This window comes from Vespa velutina, chromosome 13 (assembly GCF_912470025.1).
Source record: "Vespa velutina chromosome 13, iVesVel2.1, whole genome shotgun sequence".
Classification (NCBI taxonomy): Eukaryota; Metazoa; Arthropoda; class Insecta; order Hymenoptera; family Vespidae; genus Vespa; species Vespa velutina.
The window spans coordinates 1,301,971-1,318,728 of NC_062200.1; the positions used below are offsets into that span (position 1 = coordinate 1,301,971).

The window sequence follows — 16,758 nt, forward strand, 5'->3', positions numbered from 1 at the left end:
ATGCTTTCTCCAGCAACGTGACTATAACGACTAAGATCATTAAAGTGCCATATATGTGATGTACCAGTCACGTAGGTCAGGATCTGTAAGAATCCGAATTTATTGTTCTTGTGTAAAAGATTTCTTTAGTTTTATACACTCGAATACATTATGCAAAGTATATACGTTAAACCACGCCTTTGTATTTATCTCCGTAAAATTGTCCTTTTCTCCTCAAGAAAAGAAATCTTACTGCAGTAGTACGCATGGCACAGAGAAGGCCAAGAAAAATCTTGCACTTTCACCGTATCAATGGATGATGCGTCAAAGGAATAAACAGAGAAAGATATAGGAAATGCGAATGATCACATATTACTCGTGTATTAAATGATGGTCCAACACCGAGAGATATGTACAGATATATCTGGAATTGAAATTAATTGTCGGAAGTACGATGTATTTCGCATACGTTTAGCACCTTTTTAACATCCGCTTGAGCAAGAAACTTTGTTGGGGACACTAGAGTCAAGCAAGCATCCGTTCGTCGATGCTGAAAGAAAAAGAAAAGAAAAAAAAAAGAAATAGAAAAAGAAAAAGAAAAAAGAAAGAAATAATAGCCAATTTTTCTATCTCTTTCTCACTCTCTCTCAATCAATATTTTATTGATGAATAGAACAATATCTTGGGACAAGAACAAGAACGTGGGCTTCAAAGAGAGACAAGAAGGTCGACGTTGATTTTATACTTGACTATCCCTATTGGTAAAGATTTCATCGCGGAAAGACACTTTGAAAACCTTTAACCTTACTAGCTTTCTCCAAAGTATTCGATTAGTGTTTCTTTGGTAATTGTCACGACTCAATAATTTTAACATAACATTTCACAACTCGATCAAATTTCCAAATATAAATATATTTTTAACAAAGATAATTTCTTCTCAGAATGAAACATTCTCAGTGGATGGAAATCACGAAAAATACTAGTCTGACGACTAACAACTTCTATTCGTGAACATCGAAAAGACCTTCCTTTCTCCATAAAGGCGATTCTAGTTTGTAAATACCGCGACACGAAAGCCTGGAGGAATCTTCATCGAAGTCCTTACACCCACACATTTCTTCTATGTTGCCTATACCCGTGTACATGTAAGTCAGAAGGCCTGTGGATGCCTGTAAATAGACGTACACGCCTGTAAGTGCAAATATCGTGCCATCTACGATAGGGGACCCGCTTCAGAGACAACTTTCGCCCTCCAAGGCTGAGAAGATTCCTCGAGTTGAACTCATCCCAAGCATAATGGACGTCTCGCGTGCGACGGTCATTGAAAAATATAATACTCTTACTCGTTAATTAACCGTTATGAGTAGCGTGTAACTATGATGCAATATCTTTCTAATGGTTAATGGATAAGAGAATGACAAATAAAAATAGATTGAATAGGTGACAAATGTATCATTGAGTTCTAGTAAATTGGAGAAGAGAAGGCATGTCGAGCAAGATTTCACAAATACCAAAGTATCTATTTCTTTTTCCTTTAAATGCTTTACGTTGAGATTAACGGTGGTATGTTAGAAGGATGCGTAGAAGATCGGATTGCAAAATTTCAATTCTCATGAGACGACCTCGATCTTCGCAAGACACTGAACGTAACCACAAATCAAAGTACATGAGTCTTATTCCCCGAGGTCTTTCAGTTTTCGAGGCCTAATACGATGTTAATTGCCAAGGACATGTCTCTATTACGATGAGTAATAGACTTCTGAATTACTCTGTATCCGTATCTCGTATTCAATGAGTCCAAGTGTTCATCTTCCAAGTTATATATTTCAATTATAATTGTACTGTAGCATTTTCATTAAGAAGCTAAAGAGATTTAATCGTACTCATTTGCATCTCTTGGTTCAGACAGTATCTGATGAAAGCCTCGATTTATTCTTCGATGAAATCGATAGCATCCGCTTAAGGCAACTGATAGAAAGAAAGAGAAAAAGTTTATTTTGCTATAGGGAATGCCAATGCGCATTTAAAATAAGCTTGTTGATGGCGCAGATGAGCTCCCTGCTCTTACTATTCCTAGTGGATGAGCTTCGTGGTGTGACGTAACGCTATGTTACGTCTTCTTCTTCTTCTTCTTCTTCTTCTTCTTCTTCTTCTTCTTCTTCTTCTTCTTCTTTTCCCCTATATACGTACATACGCGTACATTCTCTCTTAGACCTGAGGCGGCCCCCTACTACAATCCTCGGGTCCTGATATCCCATCCTCTCAGAAAGTTGCGCACATCTCCGTCACAGAACTCCCTTGGCAAGACCTCAGTCGTCTTTAAGAGTTCGTTCACGAAGGTGATCATCGACTGCGAAAATCTTCACTTTATACGAATTCAACGAAGACGATCATGAAGTCTTTAGGACCATGCCTTCTTATTCTTCCGGGTACGTTCGAAGAAAAAGGATATTTTATCATTTTTATTATTGAAATATTTGCTTTATGATTTACTACGATAGTTCATATTGGTATACTGAGATTCATCGTTCTGTAAAAAATAATTAAAGCTTTCATAAAAATAACGTACTATATCAACTCCGTTCCCATTGATGATAACGAGGACGGAAAATTAGCGAACCATTTAATATCAGGATTGTGCGTGTTCTTTATCGTCCTTGCTTGGATACTTGTGTTTTCTAAATCTGCTAGTGGAAGGATACATCTCCATCCGTTGAGACTATCGTATCGTAAATCTTTTTAAGCATATGTATCTAACAATGTAATCTTTATAAAATTGACACGTTCACTCATCAATCTTACATCGGATTTCAGTGGTTATATTATGGGGTACAACATTGGCTCTTCAACGACCTCCACCGAGATATTCTCAGCAATACATGCCGGAAACTGCGTTTACATGTCGTAACAAAATAGTTGGTAGCTATTATGCTGATCCAGAAACAGATTGTCAAGTTTTTCACGTTTGCGTTTCTGTATCTGGCAGTATCCAAGATTATAAGTGAGTTCCTCTATCTCTCTATCTTCTTTTAAGAACATTTAAATAAAACTACATATCGTTTTCAGGTTTTTATGTCCAAATGATACTGCTTTCGATCAAGAAAGTCAAACGTGTGCAGATTGGTATGACGTAGATTGCGAAGCTGCAACTCTTTATTACGCCAGCGATAATTTTGATTTGTATAGACTTGGTTCAGGATTAGAATCTCCGCATTACGATACAATACGTAGCGATGATGAACCTCAAGATAATCTTCAACGAAGTGAAAGCAATGATCCAGTGCGATCATCAGCAAACGCACTCAATAGAGTTTCTTCTGCTAATTATAACAACAATAACAATAATCGAGAAGTTCTACATAGTAATAGCAAAGTTGGTTTTTATAACCATAGGACAAATAAAGAGGATAATTATGATAACGAAAGAGCTTACAAAGATGAAACAGTGACTACAGAGAAAAAGAAGACAGGTATCAGAAAGGTGAGTAGGAAACAACCCTACAACGGAAACACCAACGATTATCCTGTATCAAGCACGGCAATATCATCGACTTATAATAGTCAGAATAATTATAATGGAAATTTTTTCAACAACAACAACAACAACAACAACAACAATAACAACAACAACAACAACAACAACAACAACAATAACAATTACAATCAACGATCGACTACTTCCGGTTCATCTTCCACAATTCGACCTCAAGAGAGCTACAACAGGAATCAGAATATTCAAAAATATACCGTGACTGCGTCCTCGACTTATCGACCTAACACGAATTATCAAGATTCTTACAGCAGTTACCAACCATCAAGTTCTACCGCCAAGGCAACGGTTTACAATACTTACAACACGAACAACAATTACAATCAGGATAATTCAGGATCTTATACACCTAGCACTACATTAAGGACAACGAATTACAATGGTAATGGCAACAGAAACGGATATCAACCTTACAATGGTGGACAGTTCACACAGTCCAGTACTGCATTACCTAGCACGAATTATCAAACGAGTGATTATACAAATTATCAGAAAAATTATAACGTCCAACGTGCTAACGGTAATAATGGAGGATACCGTCAATCAACAACTATTGCTGCTACAGTCTATGACAATAATTATGGCAGTGCCAGCGAACAGTATAGAAATGGGCATAGTTCCACTACATCAGAAATAAGTCAGACCACCTCGAAATATTTCACAAATTATGCAGGAAGCAGTTACGCTCCAACTACCTATAGTCCACCAACGAAAAAGTATGTTCACACGGACAACAGTCCGGCACAATCGGTTTCTCGAAGCAACGATCGCTATAACAGTCAACAATCATCGGATAACAATCAGTATTACGAAAAGAACGAACAGTCGATCAAATCTTCTACTCAATATTATGACAGTACAAAAACGTCAAAAAAGGGAACGCAGTACAACAATTATGAAAGCTCGAACAGTGGCAAATATTATATTGAGACTAGTACAGATAATTACGATTTCGGAAGAGCTTCAGTAGGTATAGGTTTCAGTCCTGCGAGTATAAATCATTTGGCTGAGACACCCAGATCTACGACACCTGTTCCTAGGTAGGTCCACACGTGTCTATGTTTATTATACAATTAGAATATTCTTAACGATGTCATCATTCAATTACATTATCCGTACTTTCTCTTTTCTATTCAAACAGGAGACAAGCTAGTGCGACCACGTATAATCCAAACAGCTTCAGCAGTAACGCTCAAAAGCCATCGTCAATAAATACAACTCCTCGAAGTAGCACATATGTCAGTGGATCGGCTAGACCTTTCACATCTACTACCAGATTCGTTAGCAGTTCAACTGCTCGATCAAAATCAGGAAAAAAAAATGATTATGATTACGCATACTATGATAATGCTGGAGCTCCTGAATATGATGGTATTGAGCTTGAACAAGTCACTGGGAATAAGGAATCATCGAAACTATCGAGAAATTGATCAAATTTTCTCGTAGTAGTCTACTTCGAAAGTCTTCGAAAGTCTTTCGAAGTTGGTCGTTAGGGAGCGTTTTTAATTGAAGGATTTAAATAATCAGTTTTTGATCATACTTCCTTATTAAAAAAGAAATAATTGAAAAGAAGGTAATATCGAAAACTGATTGGAAATCGTAAACCATATTTAACAGTTTCGATTCGATAATATGAATCTCTTATTTACTATTATTAATTAATTATTATTGCTGATATTCGTATACTATTGTTTATCATCTTTGTCAGTATTATGAAATATTAGTAAGCAGGCGACAGTATTTAAAAGTTGTTTTTAATTAAAAAAAAAAGTTATATAAATTTTTCACTATTATTGCACTCGGATATTTGCATGATAGTAAACGTTTCTGTATTTGTTTTGAAATGTTTTAGGAATTAATATATTTTATATATTTTTGTAAATATATGAATGTTTATTCAAAGAAATACGCATAAAATACTTTGAATTCATAGAAAAAAATAAGTTCATTCATAACAGCCGAAGTATACGTATAGATCTTGTATACTAAAAATGCTTGTGTAATAAGTTTTTGATTAAAAAATATATTATTAATCTTTTTTTATTATAAAATTCGCCTAGCACGGTTGACCATATCACGTCCTTCTTCTATCATCTGTTCGAATTGTTAATTATTTGTTATTTTATAAAAAAAAAATTATACATATAGCACATGCGTATAACGCCATTTGCTTCAAACAAATTTCAAATTTTCGCGCGCTATGAAAACATTTATTTGAGCGCGCAATTGAAATGTGACATTTTCGGTGTGAACGAAACAAAGCAACATTATTTATGTCAATAGTCTTTGTTAATTTATTTAGATTTATTCGAAAAAACTATAACAATGTCGAATTGTTTATTCATTCTAAATGAAATATATACTTTATATATTATATGTAAGTTGTAACAATTTATTTGGTTTAATACCTACATAAAGATTTTCATTTTATTTGGAAAATTGCGTAATGGTTTCGCATAACTCAAATTCAAAAAATATATTACAATATAAATAAATTTTCAGCTATGGCTAAATTAATTAAAAAACTTTCGACGGCTTGTGGTAAATCTTTTTCTTTGAATGCCTGAATCGACACCATTTTTTTTCCATCCGACGTTTCAGTGGTAGCCAAAGATGTTAATTGATTTAATAAATCTTTTGTTTTTTCATTAATCTCGGATATTATTTGTAATTCTGTATTGCTTTGATTTTCGCATAGTTGTACCATAAACAATGCTATTTCCTTATGCGTTTTTGTCATAGTGAAACTCTCTGTGAAACAAAGATTATAGTTATAAGTTCTACAGAAAAAAGAAACTGAGAGAACTTTTTTCTCTACCTTTCGCATGTGGAGCAACAGTGATTTCTCTAGCAGGTATATTAACTAATAAATCATATAGGTCTGTCCTTGAAGAAATTGCACTGTTTCTACATCCTGCTACATAGTATGATTGTTTCTACAAAATCATGTATTTTTAATGTTTAAATGATAAAAAGATAGTAATCTTCTTTGTAACACATATATACCTTCAAATCAAGTAGCTCATCATTTACCAATTCGACCCATGGATATAAATTTTCCTCGACTTTGCGATGTTTCATTAAAGCAGGAAAAGTTTTCATCCATTTAAGTAATTGTTCTAAGCTATGATGATATATTACTATTCTTTTTTTTAACAAGAGAGCAGTATATATTAAAATCGATTCTAATTCAAATGTTTTTATTAATTCTCTAACATTTGTATTAATTATTGTACGACTGCTAAAGTCATCAGACACAAATGTTCCATTTTCTTGGGTCGAACATGATCCCTTTGTAAAGACGGAAAGATATAATTGTAAAATCTCTGTTGGTTTTCCTGTCTTGCAATACATTTTACTAAAGACACGTGACAGTACTTCATACTTTTGTGGATTAAAATCTTTTGCAAATAAAACTAATGCAAATTGTTTGACCTAATAACAAAGTTATCTATTGGTTATTTTATCATATACTTTTAATACACATATATATATATGTATGTATTACCTTGGGCAATCTGTCAGAATCAAATACTTCACTACAGTGTAAATAAAACCAAGTTTGACCATGTCTCGCACAAATAAAAGTTTGCGGAGAATTATGCTCAAGTCCTAAATTACATTTTCTTTTGACAATGATTTTTTGTGATTCTGAAACTGTAGGATATGACCATGTCCAAAGTATATCCCCGTTGTGATCTTTTTCTAAAAATAATCATTTCAAATTATTTTCTTAGAATAAATACGTATTAAATATTTATATTTGTTTTTTATAATTAATATATATATATATTATCTTATATATAGAAATTCTAAACTTACCGATTATACTACAGGACAATAAATCTGTGAGCGGTGCCATATCGAGAAAATTAGTCGTACATTATTTCTAAAAAAAATAACATTTTATTGTTGCGTGTATATATATTTATAATCTCATATGTTTAGTGTAAGTAAATGACATATCGTAGATAATGGAATTCAGATAGTCATTCGATTGATATTATCAAATTATAAAGTGTTATATTTACAAATATTATTGTTAAGGTTAGTTTTGCAAATACTCTATAATAGTTTGTATATTTTGATATAATAATTTGAAAGAAGCATAATATTGTAAAAAGTGGCTAATATTAGACTTTTAATTTTAATCGCAATAATATCTCGATATTTCTTTTTATATATATGTTTAAAATATTAAATATTTATCTGTTTTATCACACAGTTATGACGACGAAAATCCATGACGCACGATAAAACTGAAGTCGATTAAATCGCACTATACCTTCTGATAATATTGTAATATTGTATTTGATAATAATTTTGACAAAATGCGTTTAAGAACTTACAAAAAATGCTTGTATTATTTGATATCAAGTGGTACTTGTATGGTATTCATAGGGTATGTTTATTTTACTTTATACAGGTTAAGATAAAAAAATAAATGTTATTTTATTATATTTTTTTTTTTTTTTTTTATATTTTTCATCATATTTTATATAGTGGTTGCTGGTTTTTATATCAATTGCGACAGACATCACAGATTCTTCGATCCACTGTAACAACAGATATTCTTAATTTAGAACAAACACGCAAATCATACATATATATTGATAAACCTCAATACAAAGGTAAAAATTCAACATAATATTTTTATATCATACTTATCATAAATTGCTGTCTTTTATTATATTATAATATTTAATATAATAATTTATTATAATAATTTTATTTTAGATATCTTTACATTTCATGAAAAAGAAAATCAATATACATCAGAAAGACAATCTGCAGATAATCATGATGTAACCAATATTTTAGTTAGATTCAGTTATAATGTAACTAATATTGTACCTATAATGGTTGATATTATAACAGAGAGATGGAAAATGTTAAATCGAAAATTAGCATATGCATTTTTTAATGTAGCTCGTTTTGGTGATGAACATGAAAGAATAAGAGCTGCGACAGCTTTATGTTCTTTAAATTATTTAGAAGGTAAATAAAAATAAAAATAAGTAATGTATATATAAATATATATATATATGTTAAGATTCTAGATTATTATCTATGTAGTATCAGCAAATAGCTGTCATATTTTGTTTGAAAAAATTTTTATAACATAAAAACAATTTTTAGATTGGCATTATCAAAATATGGCACAGATGTTAGATGCTAGGACAGCTATTGCTCTTGCACGTACACCAAATGTTGATCAACGCTTTTTCTTAAAACCACCTTATTTTCATATGGAATATAATTTGCATGTATGTAAATTGTACATAATATTAGCTTTACATATAATGCTGAAAAGACTAATAACTCTTGTATATGTAGATTTCATAAACATTTAAAATAATACTTAATATAAATTATTCTTACAGGATGTAATTGAGAAAGTCCATAACATGCTGTTACATTTGAATTCATTATGTAATAAATTACATCCATGTCTCACACAGTTTCTTCAGAAAAAATTTGGAGATTTATTTAGAGTAAGTAAAAATTTCAAATACAAAATAAGAATAATATATCTATGATAAAGTATATGTCATAGGATGGTTTAATGTTTGAACATGATTTACCAAGTATGGGTTTGGCAATTCCTCCAACAATTATATGGAATGAAGAATTACTTCAAAACTGTGTCCAAACAATTTATCATCATTCCTCTCTTGAACAGTATAGTAAAGGTATAAAAGATTAAGCAATTGATTGTTGTCATTAAACAATATACATTTTTTATTTACTATATTCTTATGATTTTCTTGCTTTTTTTTCAGATATTGTTAATGCCAATGGTCTTCAGATACTTATGTTAATTTACAAAATTTTCAGTGATAATATTGACATGTGTATAATACTTGCCAATATACTTTCTAATATATCACTTCACACTGAGTATTTAGATGATTTTTTTCAATCAGGTTAGACATTACTAAAATAAATAAAATATTTGTTTTTTCTTTTTTTTATCACTGAGAATCACTTAATATCATCATTTTCTTTTTAGGTTGGTTGAGTATATTAGTCACATGGTCTAAGAATAAAGATATAAGATTATCAGTACCTGCAGGATGTGCTTTAGCAAATTTAGATATAGATAAAAATAAACATATCAAATATCATAGGCATGTATATCTTCTTCATCCATTGCATAGAAGTGATACAACATCAAAACTAGATGTTATCTTTTTGCATGGTTTACTTGGTGGAGTATTTGTAACGTGGAGACAGAGAGATATAAATAATGATACACATAAATACGAAGGTTTGTCACTGGTATGGATAATTAATTTAGAACAAAATGTCCTACATCAATTTTGTATAATACGTGTGATTTTTTATGTAATAAATATAGATCCTATTAATATGAAACATGAAAATAGTTATATGTCTACTTTGATCAGTGATTATCCCAAAGAATTTTTCAAAGATTTGGCTTATGATTTGCAAATACGTGCATGGAAAAAATTAGGCAGAGATTACGAGGTGATACTTGATGATTGTCCTGTAAATATTAATTATCAATTAACTGGTCCATTTACTTGTAAAGGGTAATGTATTATAAATATTGGTCATTATACAATAATTTTCATTTGAATATTTCTTAACAATTGCAAATTATTTCAAATTATTATTGATAATAAAATACTGTAAATTCTTTTTTAAAAATCAATGTTTTTTTTTTTTTTTTTAGAGATGATGCTTGCATGAATGATTTAGAGCATGATAAAATTTATAGAACACAATGTTGGCCAATGGATTGGTTACCTCGAGATGTACCATACCTTCGAATTCTCGGTGTTAATTATGAGACAAATTTATCAATGTGGACTCCTTTGTGTCCAATAGAGAGCTTGAAGTAAATAATAAACATTATTTGATATCTATATAAATATCATGTACATTTAAACGTTTATTAGTTTATTAATTCTTGTAGGAGTACGATCAGTGAAAGAAGTAATGAATATATTAATAAATTATTGATAGCAGATGTTGGAAAACGACCAATAATATGGGTTTGTCATTCGATGGGTGGTTTATTAGTTAAAAAAATGCTCGTCGAAGGTGAATAATTAAAGAAGATCAATGATAAGTAAATACTTTGCTTTTTTTTTTATATATATATCAGTACAATATACCATTAACTTTGTATAGAATGGAAAAGTGGGGATAAGCATAACATATGCAAAAATACACGTGGTATAGTATTTTATAGTACTCCACATCGTGGTTCGCACATAGCTGCATTAACGCAAGCAACACAAATGCTTTTATGGCCATCAATAGAGGTGCAGGAATTACGACAAGGTAAATTATTATTTTAAAAACAATATAAATATTTATAAGAAAGCATAACTAATTTTTATACGCTATATTTCTATTCTACAGAATCACCGCATCTTCTTGGATTGCACAAAGATTTTATTGAAATGTTAAACGATTATCCTATAAATATTGTAAGTTTCAGTGAAACAAAATCTACTCTGGTAACTGCTTTAAAATTTCCATTTCAATTCGTCACTCCTAATTCAGCAGGTGAAGTTTTTTATATTATTATTAAGAAAATGTTTCTTTTTTATTTCTTCTATAACAAGATTATTCATAAGATTATTCATTCACAGATCCTGGTGTAGGTGAATTTTTTGAAATTCCGCAGGATCATTTAACAATCTGTAAGCCTGCTAATAGGTAATTTTCTTACAGATTTTTCAATAATATTTTTTTGTTTGTTTTATGAAAGATGAAAGTCTTTATAATTCTTTATAATTCTTTATGTTATTTAGGCGATCGTTTTTATATCAAAAGCTCTTATGCTTACTTCGACGTCAAATAGAAATTCAAAAAGAAACAAAGAGTTCAATATTCATGAATCTAACATGGCCAGATAGATTATTGCCAAAATAAATGATGTTCCTTATCTTTACTCTCGTTGCTCTCTTCTGATGCTTTATTATTTCGTACTTATTCAGGATTATGTCTTTCGTAAGTAGTATCGTCCATTCAATAGAAAATAAGATATATGTTCCTCCTTTCTAATTATTTTTATAATTACAAATTAAAATAATTTATTATTTTGACTAGAGTAGAAAAATCAAATTTTTTATATTTAAAGTTTATTATTCGACGATAATTGCAGTACGTATTAAAAGAAAAAAAATATTTTTAATTTTTTATAAATATTAATAATAATTTTGTATCCTTCCTATATAAATTTGTAATCCTTTTTCATATTAATGAGTACTGCATCATATTGGTTACACCTACTTAAGGTAATGATTGTCTGAAGTAAATACCTACACGAATAAATTAACTTATAAATTACAGAGATAACAGTTTATTGTTATCAATTTTAAAAATTCGTATCATAATCTGGATGTTGATGATGATGATGATGATAGCCGCCGTAATCATTACTTCCGTGTGATGGATTAGAATAATATCCATTCCATTCAGATCGCCAACTATCGTGGAGGTTATATTTTTTACCTTCTTGAAATGATCTGTCTACTAATACCTATAAAAAGTATAAACAAATGATAAAATTATTTAAACAATTATCTTTACGGAGAACACGCAGATTGTTCTGTTATCGACTATTCATATCGATTATTGACTGTCATACTGTTGAACGCCATCTAATGGATAATTATTTAAATTAAATTTGGGTATGCCCCTAATGATAGGCAATAGTCATTACGTATATGTTTACGTGTAACATAATTTCCATAAAAATTATTTCATTGACATACCTTATTAGACGTCGATTCAAATGATTTATCGTTCCACGAGACATCTGGATCAGTCCATATTGTATGTATTTGCTTCGGATAATCATTAGATCTATTTAACGACGTTGCATGTGAATTTCCCAATATATTTTTTCCAATTCCATCTTCATAAATAGTAGACACAGAGGGTTTCAACTTTGAACCATTTTGACGATTGACCAACTAAAAATTTCAAAAAATATTCTCATTATATTGAACTTTAAGATAATTATTACTATTAATTATTAATTAATTAATTAATCTAATTAACTTACCACGGAAACACCGAATACTATAATGAATAATAATCCTCCAATACCAATGACTATCATAACAACTGCCCACTGAGGTATTAATCTATCTTCGTTTTCAATTATATTAGAGAAAGGAACCTTAGGTATCACTAAACAAAAAATAATGTAACGTAACACATGTATAATAATTATACACCCGATATTTCACTTACCTACAAAATCTGTAGATTTAGGATCTATCGTGAATACACCTAACTTCATATCTCCTTTCCCCTTAGTTTCATTCCAACGACTTGAATTATACGTTCTCAAAGAATCGTGAAATATTACTTTCAATTCTTGCGTGTTGATTCTTTGCGGTAAGTTCACGAGTTCAATGAAAAAGTCTACTAAAATACTACCTTGGCTGAAAAATTAGACAAGGGAAAAATTAATTTCAATAAATAAGCATTTTTTTAGGATTTCAATATCGCATCAATATTTATGATTGCGTACCTGAACGAATCGATTCTTATCTTTTTATACCAATTCATTAAAACTGTAGACTTTGAAAAGACGAAATTCATCTAAAAAAAATATAATTACGATCAAAGTTATGAAAAAAAAAAAAAAAAAAAAAAAAAAAAAAAAAAAAAAAAAGAAACCGATATATATCACGAAACAAGGTCATTTAGTAAAAATTTACATCTCTTTCAATCTCGTTTGCAAGTTGCTGCCATTCCTGAGTGTTACGATCGAGTAACTCTGGTACCCAAATACTATTACCAATTATTCGTATAGTACCAGCAACTTCACATTCTTCCTCGCATATTCCAATAGTCGTTGATCTTGGTGTCGTCGTTGTTGTAGTTGTCGTAGACGTTATTGAAACGGCACTTGTAGTTTCGACGACTGACATATTCACAGAAATATCCGTTGCAGTTCTAGCGACTTCCAAGAGTTTTTCTATTGAGATTGGAGTAGTAGATGGAGTTGGCCAGCCAGTAAACTCAGTGGTAGCTCTAAAATTGAAAAGTGATTATTTAAATCATTAATTTAATTCTTTAATTTAATTTAATGAAGTTTATTAATGTTCACCTAGTTGGCCATCCCTTTTGTATACGTGGAGTAATTGCAGGAAGTCCATCGATTCGATGGCTCTGAGGAGTTGTAATTTTATGACCAAGTTTTCGTCCACCTGGTCTGCTAGGAAATACAATTTTTAAACCACCAGCTTTAGCTGTAGTCGGTTCAGTGCTCGTTAAAGTTGAATTGTTATCATTAGAATCACTCGATTCATTGCTCTTTGAGCCTGATGAATTAGTCACTTTTTCCGTATAATCACGAGGTAACAAAGCAGTCACGTCAAACTTCGAATTGGCAAAAAGATTTTGAATGGATATCTTTTCTGTAGTAAAATTATTCGATGAATCGACACTAGCAACTGTTATTTCTTCTTCTATGTTCTTCTTTTTATTATAATCAGCTGGCAAAAGTTTAGAAACGTCAACCTTTGATTTAGCTAAGATATCGCTCAGAGCACTACGTTCTGTTATTTCCTGTCGATCTTCTTTTGATAATTTAAATCCAGGCGGTAAGAAAGATTTGACATCTTGAAAGATAATTTGTGTGTTGGTCTTTTTAATAGCAGCTGTACTAGGCTGAGTCGTAGACTTTATTTCATCCGAATTTAATGGTGTTGTAGTTTTTCCAGAAGGCCATCTAAAATACATAAATTATCGCGTCAATGAATATAGAAAAAGGAATAGGAGAAAACATCGTAAATAATAATAATAATAATAATAATAATAATAATAATAATAATAATAATAATATAATTTTCTAACTTGAAGGCTATCTTCGCTCGTGCCGTACTAGTAATCATCCCATTGGAATCAGAATCATGTAAAAACCCTTCAGAAGAATTGTTAACATTCGTACGATCAAATCTCTTGTCGTTATATCTTCTAGGTACAAATTTACTAATAATAGGCGTTTTGCTAGTAGTAGTAGTACTACTACCGCTCGTAGATGTAACATATTTACGACGACTTGTACGATCTCTATCATTTAAAACATCCAACTGCAATGCATTACCAGCTGTTCTAAAGCCACCAACAAGGAAACCACTTGATAATTCAGATTGCACTCTGTCAAGTTTATCGATAATGCTTTCCGTTGATTCTGGAGGTGGAAATGTTTTTTTTATTGGGGTCATGGCTGCAGCATCATTGTTTATTCGTACGACTCGGTCTATCACCGGAAATGGTAGAAAACGTGCACCATTTATGCTACGACTAGTTTGTACAAAAGCCAATACCCTGGAATCCTCAGTCGTAGTACTTTCTAATATTCGATCATCAATAGATTTTTCTTTGGTCAATGACGGTGGTGGTGCTACTTGTTCAGTAGTCATTGGTGTTGGTGTGCTCGTTGGAATAGAAATCGTTCCATTGACGACACTTTTTGTTGTTACTACAGATACAATAGCTTCACCGATCAAGATCGGACTTTCTAATTCATCAGAATCATCCGATGACGATAATAGTTTCGGTGGCTCCATAAAGGCAAAGTTTTTATTGCTACCCTCCATCGAGGTCACTTCTTTAGCATCTGTATTTGTTGTAGAGATCGAATCGTCTTCTTCTTTGTCCTCGTTTATAAGTTCTTCGTCTATGAAAGGATGATTTTTATGATTATTTAATTCTGTCAATTTTTCAGTAGTTACGTCGTGTGTTTCGAAATCCGCATAATCGACGGTTTCTGCATCTATAGAGATAAAAGTTAGAATGCGAACGGTAAAGAATCTATTCAAATATTTTGAACTCAATCAATGAATCATTATAATAAATTAAAACCACATTACCTACGGTTTTATATTGTGATCGATTATTGTTATCATAATCCTCGTAATAATAATATGAATCATATTGATTCGTCGAATGATTCTCGTCGTATTCGTGATCCCTAGAATTGTGAAGACCCTCGACATTTGAAAGTGGATTACGTTCGTGTATCGGTCGTTTGCATTTCGATTGCTCTTTAATATAATCAGAAGGAATTTCCGATTTAGCATTGGTTTCGTAATCACACTCATCGGCTACATCGTCGTCGTCTTCTTCTTCTTCTTCTTCTTCTATTTCTTCTGTATTTTCCTTTGAATTCAATCGTGACATATCCATGACGTTATTTTCCTCGAGCGAACGGAGTAACAATGATGTATCATTTTTTTTACCCCATTCCAAAGGCACACCACTTTCTCGATGTTCGTACACCGAGTTCGTCGGTATAAGTTGTGAGAACTTGTATCGTGCCTGAGAAGTTTCTGAAAGTACAAACGAGATAATAAATATCTGTTTGTAATAAATATTTAATTGAGTGATATATATTTTTTATATATATGTATATGTATCAAAATTTACATATCGCTCAATGAAATTTTTTTGGGAAAATTATCGAGCAAAAATATCATTTTGCAATTTCGATATATCTATGTGCATTCTTTTACGAAAGTATAATCTATCGATCAAAACGAATTTCAATGGATTCTTTTGAAAAACGTTCCAACACAATTATATTACTCGCGAGATAGACGTCAGAGAATGGTATGAAGGAGAGCGATATGGAGATTTCAATGCTCGCGTAGAAACTCTAATGGTTGCTTGCGCGTATACGCGTGAATAACGAACCGTGTAACTTTCTCGATTACTCTAATTTGGTTCAAAGAAAACATTAATTTAATCTATATATATATATATATATATAGATAGATAGATAGATAGATAGATAGGTGATAATATATTAGACGACTATAAAAATCTTCAAACAATCAATTTCCAATTGGTTCATCCTATATAATTGAATCTCGTTCGCTTTCATAACTCAAAGGAATTGTTCCATGGCCTTGTATTATTAGATATTATTACATATTACATCTATACTTACTTACAATGTATAATAATAAGCATGTCGGAATAAATAATAAAAGCGGAACGTATCGAATGTAGAAGACACGTAATCGAACTATGTAACCATGCAACTATTGAAGAAATTGGAAATTGAAATTGGACATGATCGAGTAGTAGATTATCTATATTGCATATGCAATATTCTTGTCTCGACTTTCTTCCCCTCAGTTGGTCGACTAGAAAATTAATTTCCTCGCGAGTGGAATACTTGATAGCGCGACTTCGGAAGACATCGGGAACTTGAATTTATAACG

General features: G+C 31.3%; 4 protein-coding genes across 15 annotated transcripts in view; 2 read left to right on the forward strand and 2 right to left on the reverse strand.

Annotated features, from left to right (window-relative positions):
* On the forward strand, positions 1-5,809 carry LOC124953693 (probable serine/threonine-protein kinase clkA). Its single transcript, XM_047505460.1, has 6 exons — positions 1-85; positions 219-823; positions 921-2,408; positions 2,794-2,980; positions 3,046-4,569; positions 4,671-5,809. The coding sequence occupies exons 3-6, from the start codon at positions 2,372-2,374 to the stop codon at positions 4,957-4,959; spliced, it is 2,037 nt and encodes a 678-aa protein (XP_047361416.1). The 5' UTR covers positions 1-85; positions 219-823; positions 921-2,371; the 3' UTR covers positions 4,960-5,809.
* Positions 5,797-8,101, reverse strand: LOC124953695 (DENN domain-containing protein 10-like). Of its 4 annotated transcripts, none has more exons than XM_047505463.1 (6): positions 7,879-8,101; positions 7,352-7,418; positions 7,038-7,234; positions 6,536-6,964; positions 6,348-6,465; positions 5,797-6,280 (listed from the first exon to the last, which is right to left on the reverse strand). In XM_047505463.1, exons 2-6 carry the CDS (start codon positions 7,389-7,391, stop codon positions 6,009-6,011), a joined length of 1,056 nt encoding a protein of 351 aa, XP_047361419.1. In that variant the 5' UTR covers positions 7,392-7,418; positions 7,879-8,101; the 3' UTR covers positions 5,797-6,008. The 4 variants fall into 4 exon arrangements, with proteins under 4 accessions (XP_047361419.1, XP_047361418.1, XP_047361421.1 ...); XM_047505462.1 differs by lacking the exon at positions 7,879-8,101 and adding an exon at positions 7,753-7,836; XM_047505465.1 differs by lacking the exon at positions 7,879-8,101 and adding an exon at positions 7,561-7,721.
* The window catches only part of LOC124953691 (protein SERAC1), a 12,824-nt gene continuing 3,165 nt past the window's right edge, over positions 7,100-16,758 (forward strand). The window contains exons 1-16 of one of the 6 annotated variants that reach the window (XM_047505456.1): positions 7,345-7,576; positions 7,755-7,931; positions 8,033-8,160; positions 8,267-8,527; positions 8,669-8,796; positions 8,914-9,024; positions 9,087-9,222; positions 9,313-9,456; positions 9,543-9,800; positions 9,891-10,086; positions 10,230-10,394; positions 10,473-10,600; positions 10,691-10,843; positions 10,925-11,071; positions 11,158-11,224; positions 11,320-11,518. In XM_047505456.1, the coding sequence (XP_047361412.1) occupies positions 7,861-7,931; positions 8,033-8,160; positions 8,267-8,527; positions 8,669-8,796; positions 8,914-9,024; positions 9,087-9,222; positions 9,313-9,456; positions 9,543-9,800; positions 9,891-10,086; positions 10,230-10,394; positions 10,473-10,600; positions 10,691-10,843; positions 10,925-11,071; positions 11,158-11,224; positions 11,320-11,440 (2,214 nt within the window). In that variant the 5' untranslated portion in view covers positions 7,345-7,576; positions 7,755-7,860 and the 3' untranslated portion in view covers positions 11,441-11,518. Of the gene's footprint in view, positions 7,577-7,735; positions 7,932-8,032; positions 8,161-8,266; positions 8,528-8,668; positions 8,797-8,913; positions 9,025-9,086; positions 9,223-9,312; positions 9,457-9,542; positions 10,087-10,229; positions 10,395-10,472; positions 10,601-10,690; positions 10,844-10,924; positions 11,072-11,157; positions 11,225-11,319; positions 11,698-16,758 lie in introns of those variants that run through there. The other 5 variants (XM_047505455.1, XM_047505454.1, XM_047505450.1 and 2 more) reach the window with 5 other exon arrangements.
* LOC124953689 overlaps positions 10,728-16,758 on the reverse strand; it is an 8,181-nt gene continuing 2,150 nt past the window's right edge. The window contains exons 4-13 of one of the 4 annotated variants that reach the window (XR_007102299.1): positions 15,403-15,861; positions 14,384-15,305; positions 13,635-14,258; positions 13,243-13,558; positions 13,053-13,123; positions 12,770-12,963; positions 12,579-12,706; positions 12,286-12,486; positions 11,834-12,050; positions 10,728-11,568 (exon numbers count right to left, since the gene is read on the reverse strand). Coding sequence is in view for 3 of the 4 variants with exons in the window: in XM_047505447.1 (XP_047361403.1) it covers positions 11,886-12,050; positions 12,286-12,486; positions 12,579-12,706; positions 12,770-12,963; positions 13,053-13,123; positions 13,243-13,558; positions 13,635-14,258; positions 14,384-15,305; positions 15,403-15,861 (3,080 nt within the window). In the remaining variant the exon portion in view is untranslated. Of the gene's footprint in view, positions 12,172-12,285; positions 12,487-12,578; positions 12,707-12,769; positions 12,964-13,052; positions 13,124-13,242; positions 13,559-13,634; positions 14,259-14,383; positions 15,306-15,402; positions 15,862-16,758 lie in introns of all 4 variants that reach the window. The other 3 variants (XM_047505448.1, XM_047505447.1, XM_047505449.1) reach the window with 3 other exon arrangements.

What these genes read in the sequence shown, in the direction of transcription:
- LOC124953693 (XM_047505460.1), top strand. Translation starts at nt 2,372, where the DNA reads ATGAAGTCTTTAGGACCATGCCTTCTTATTCTTCCGG. An exon ending in GGCAGTATCCAAGATTATAA is followed by an intron (nt 2,981 to 3,045) that starts GTGAGTTCCTCT and finishes TATCGTTTTCAG; the next exon opens with GTTTTTATGTCCAAATGATA. An exon ending in TCTACGACACCTGTTCCTAG is followed by an intron (nt 4,570 to 4,670) that starts GTAGGTCCACAC and finishes CTATTCAAACAG; the next exon opens with GAGACAAGCTAGTGCGACCA.
- LOC124953695 (XM_047505463.1), bottom strand. Translation starts at nt 7,391, where the DNA reads ATGGCACCGCTCACAGATTTATTGTCCTGTAGTATAATCG. An exon ending in ATGAGCTACTTGATTTGAAG is followed by an intron (nt 6,466 to 6,535) that starts GTATATATGTGT and finishes ATGATTTTGTAG; the next exon opens with AAACAATCATACTATGTAGC. An exon ending in TGTTGCTCCACATGCGAAAG is followed by an intron (nt 6,281 to 6,347) that starts GTAGAGAAAAAA and finishes TTTGTTTCACAG; the next exon opens with AGAGTTTCACTATGACAAAA.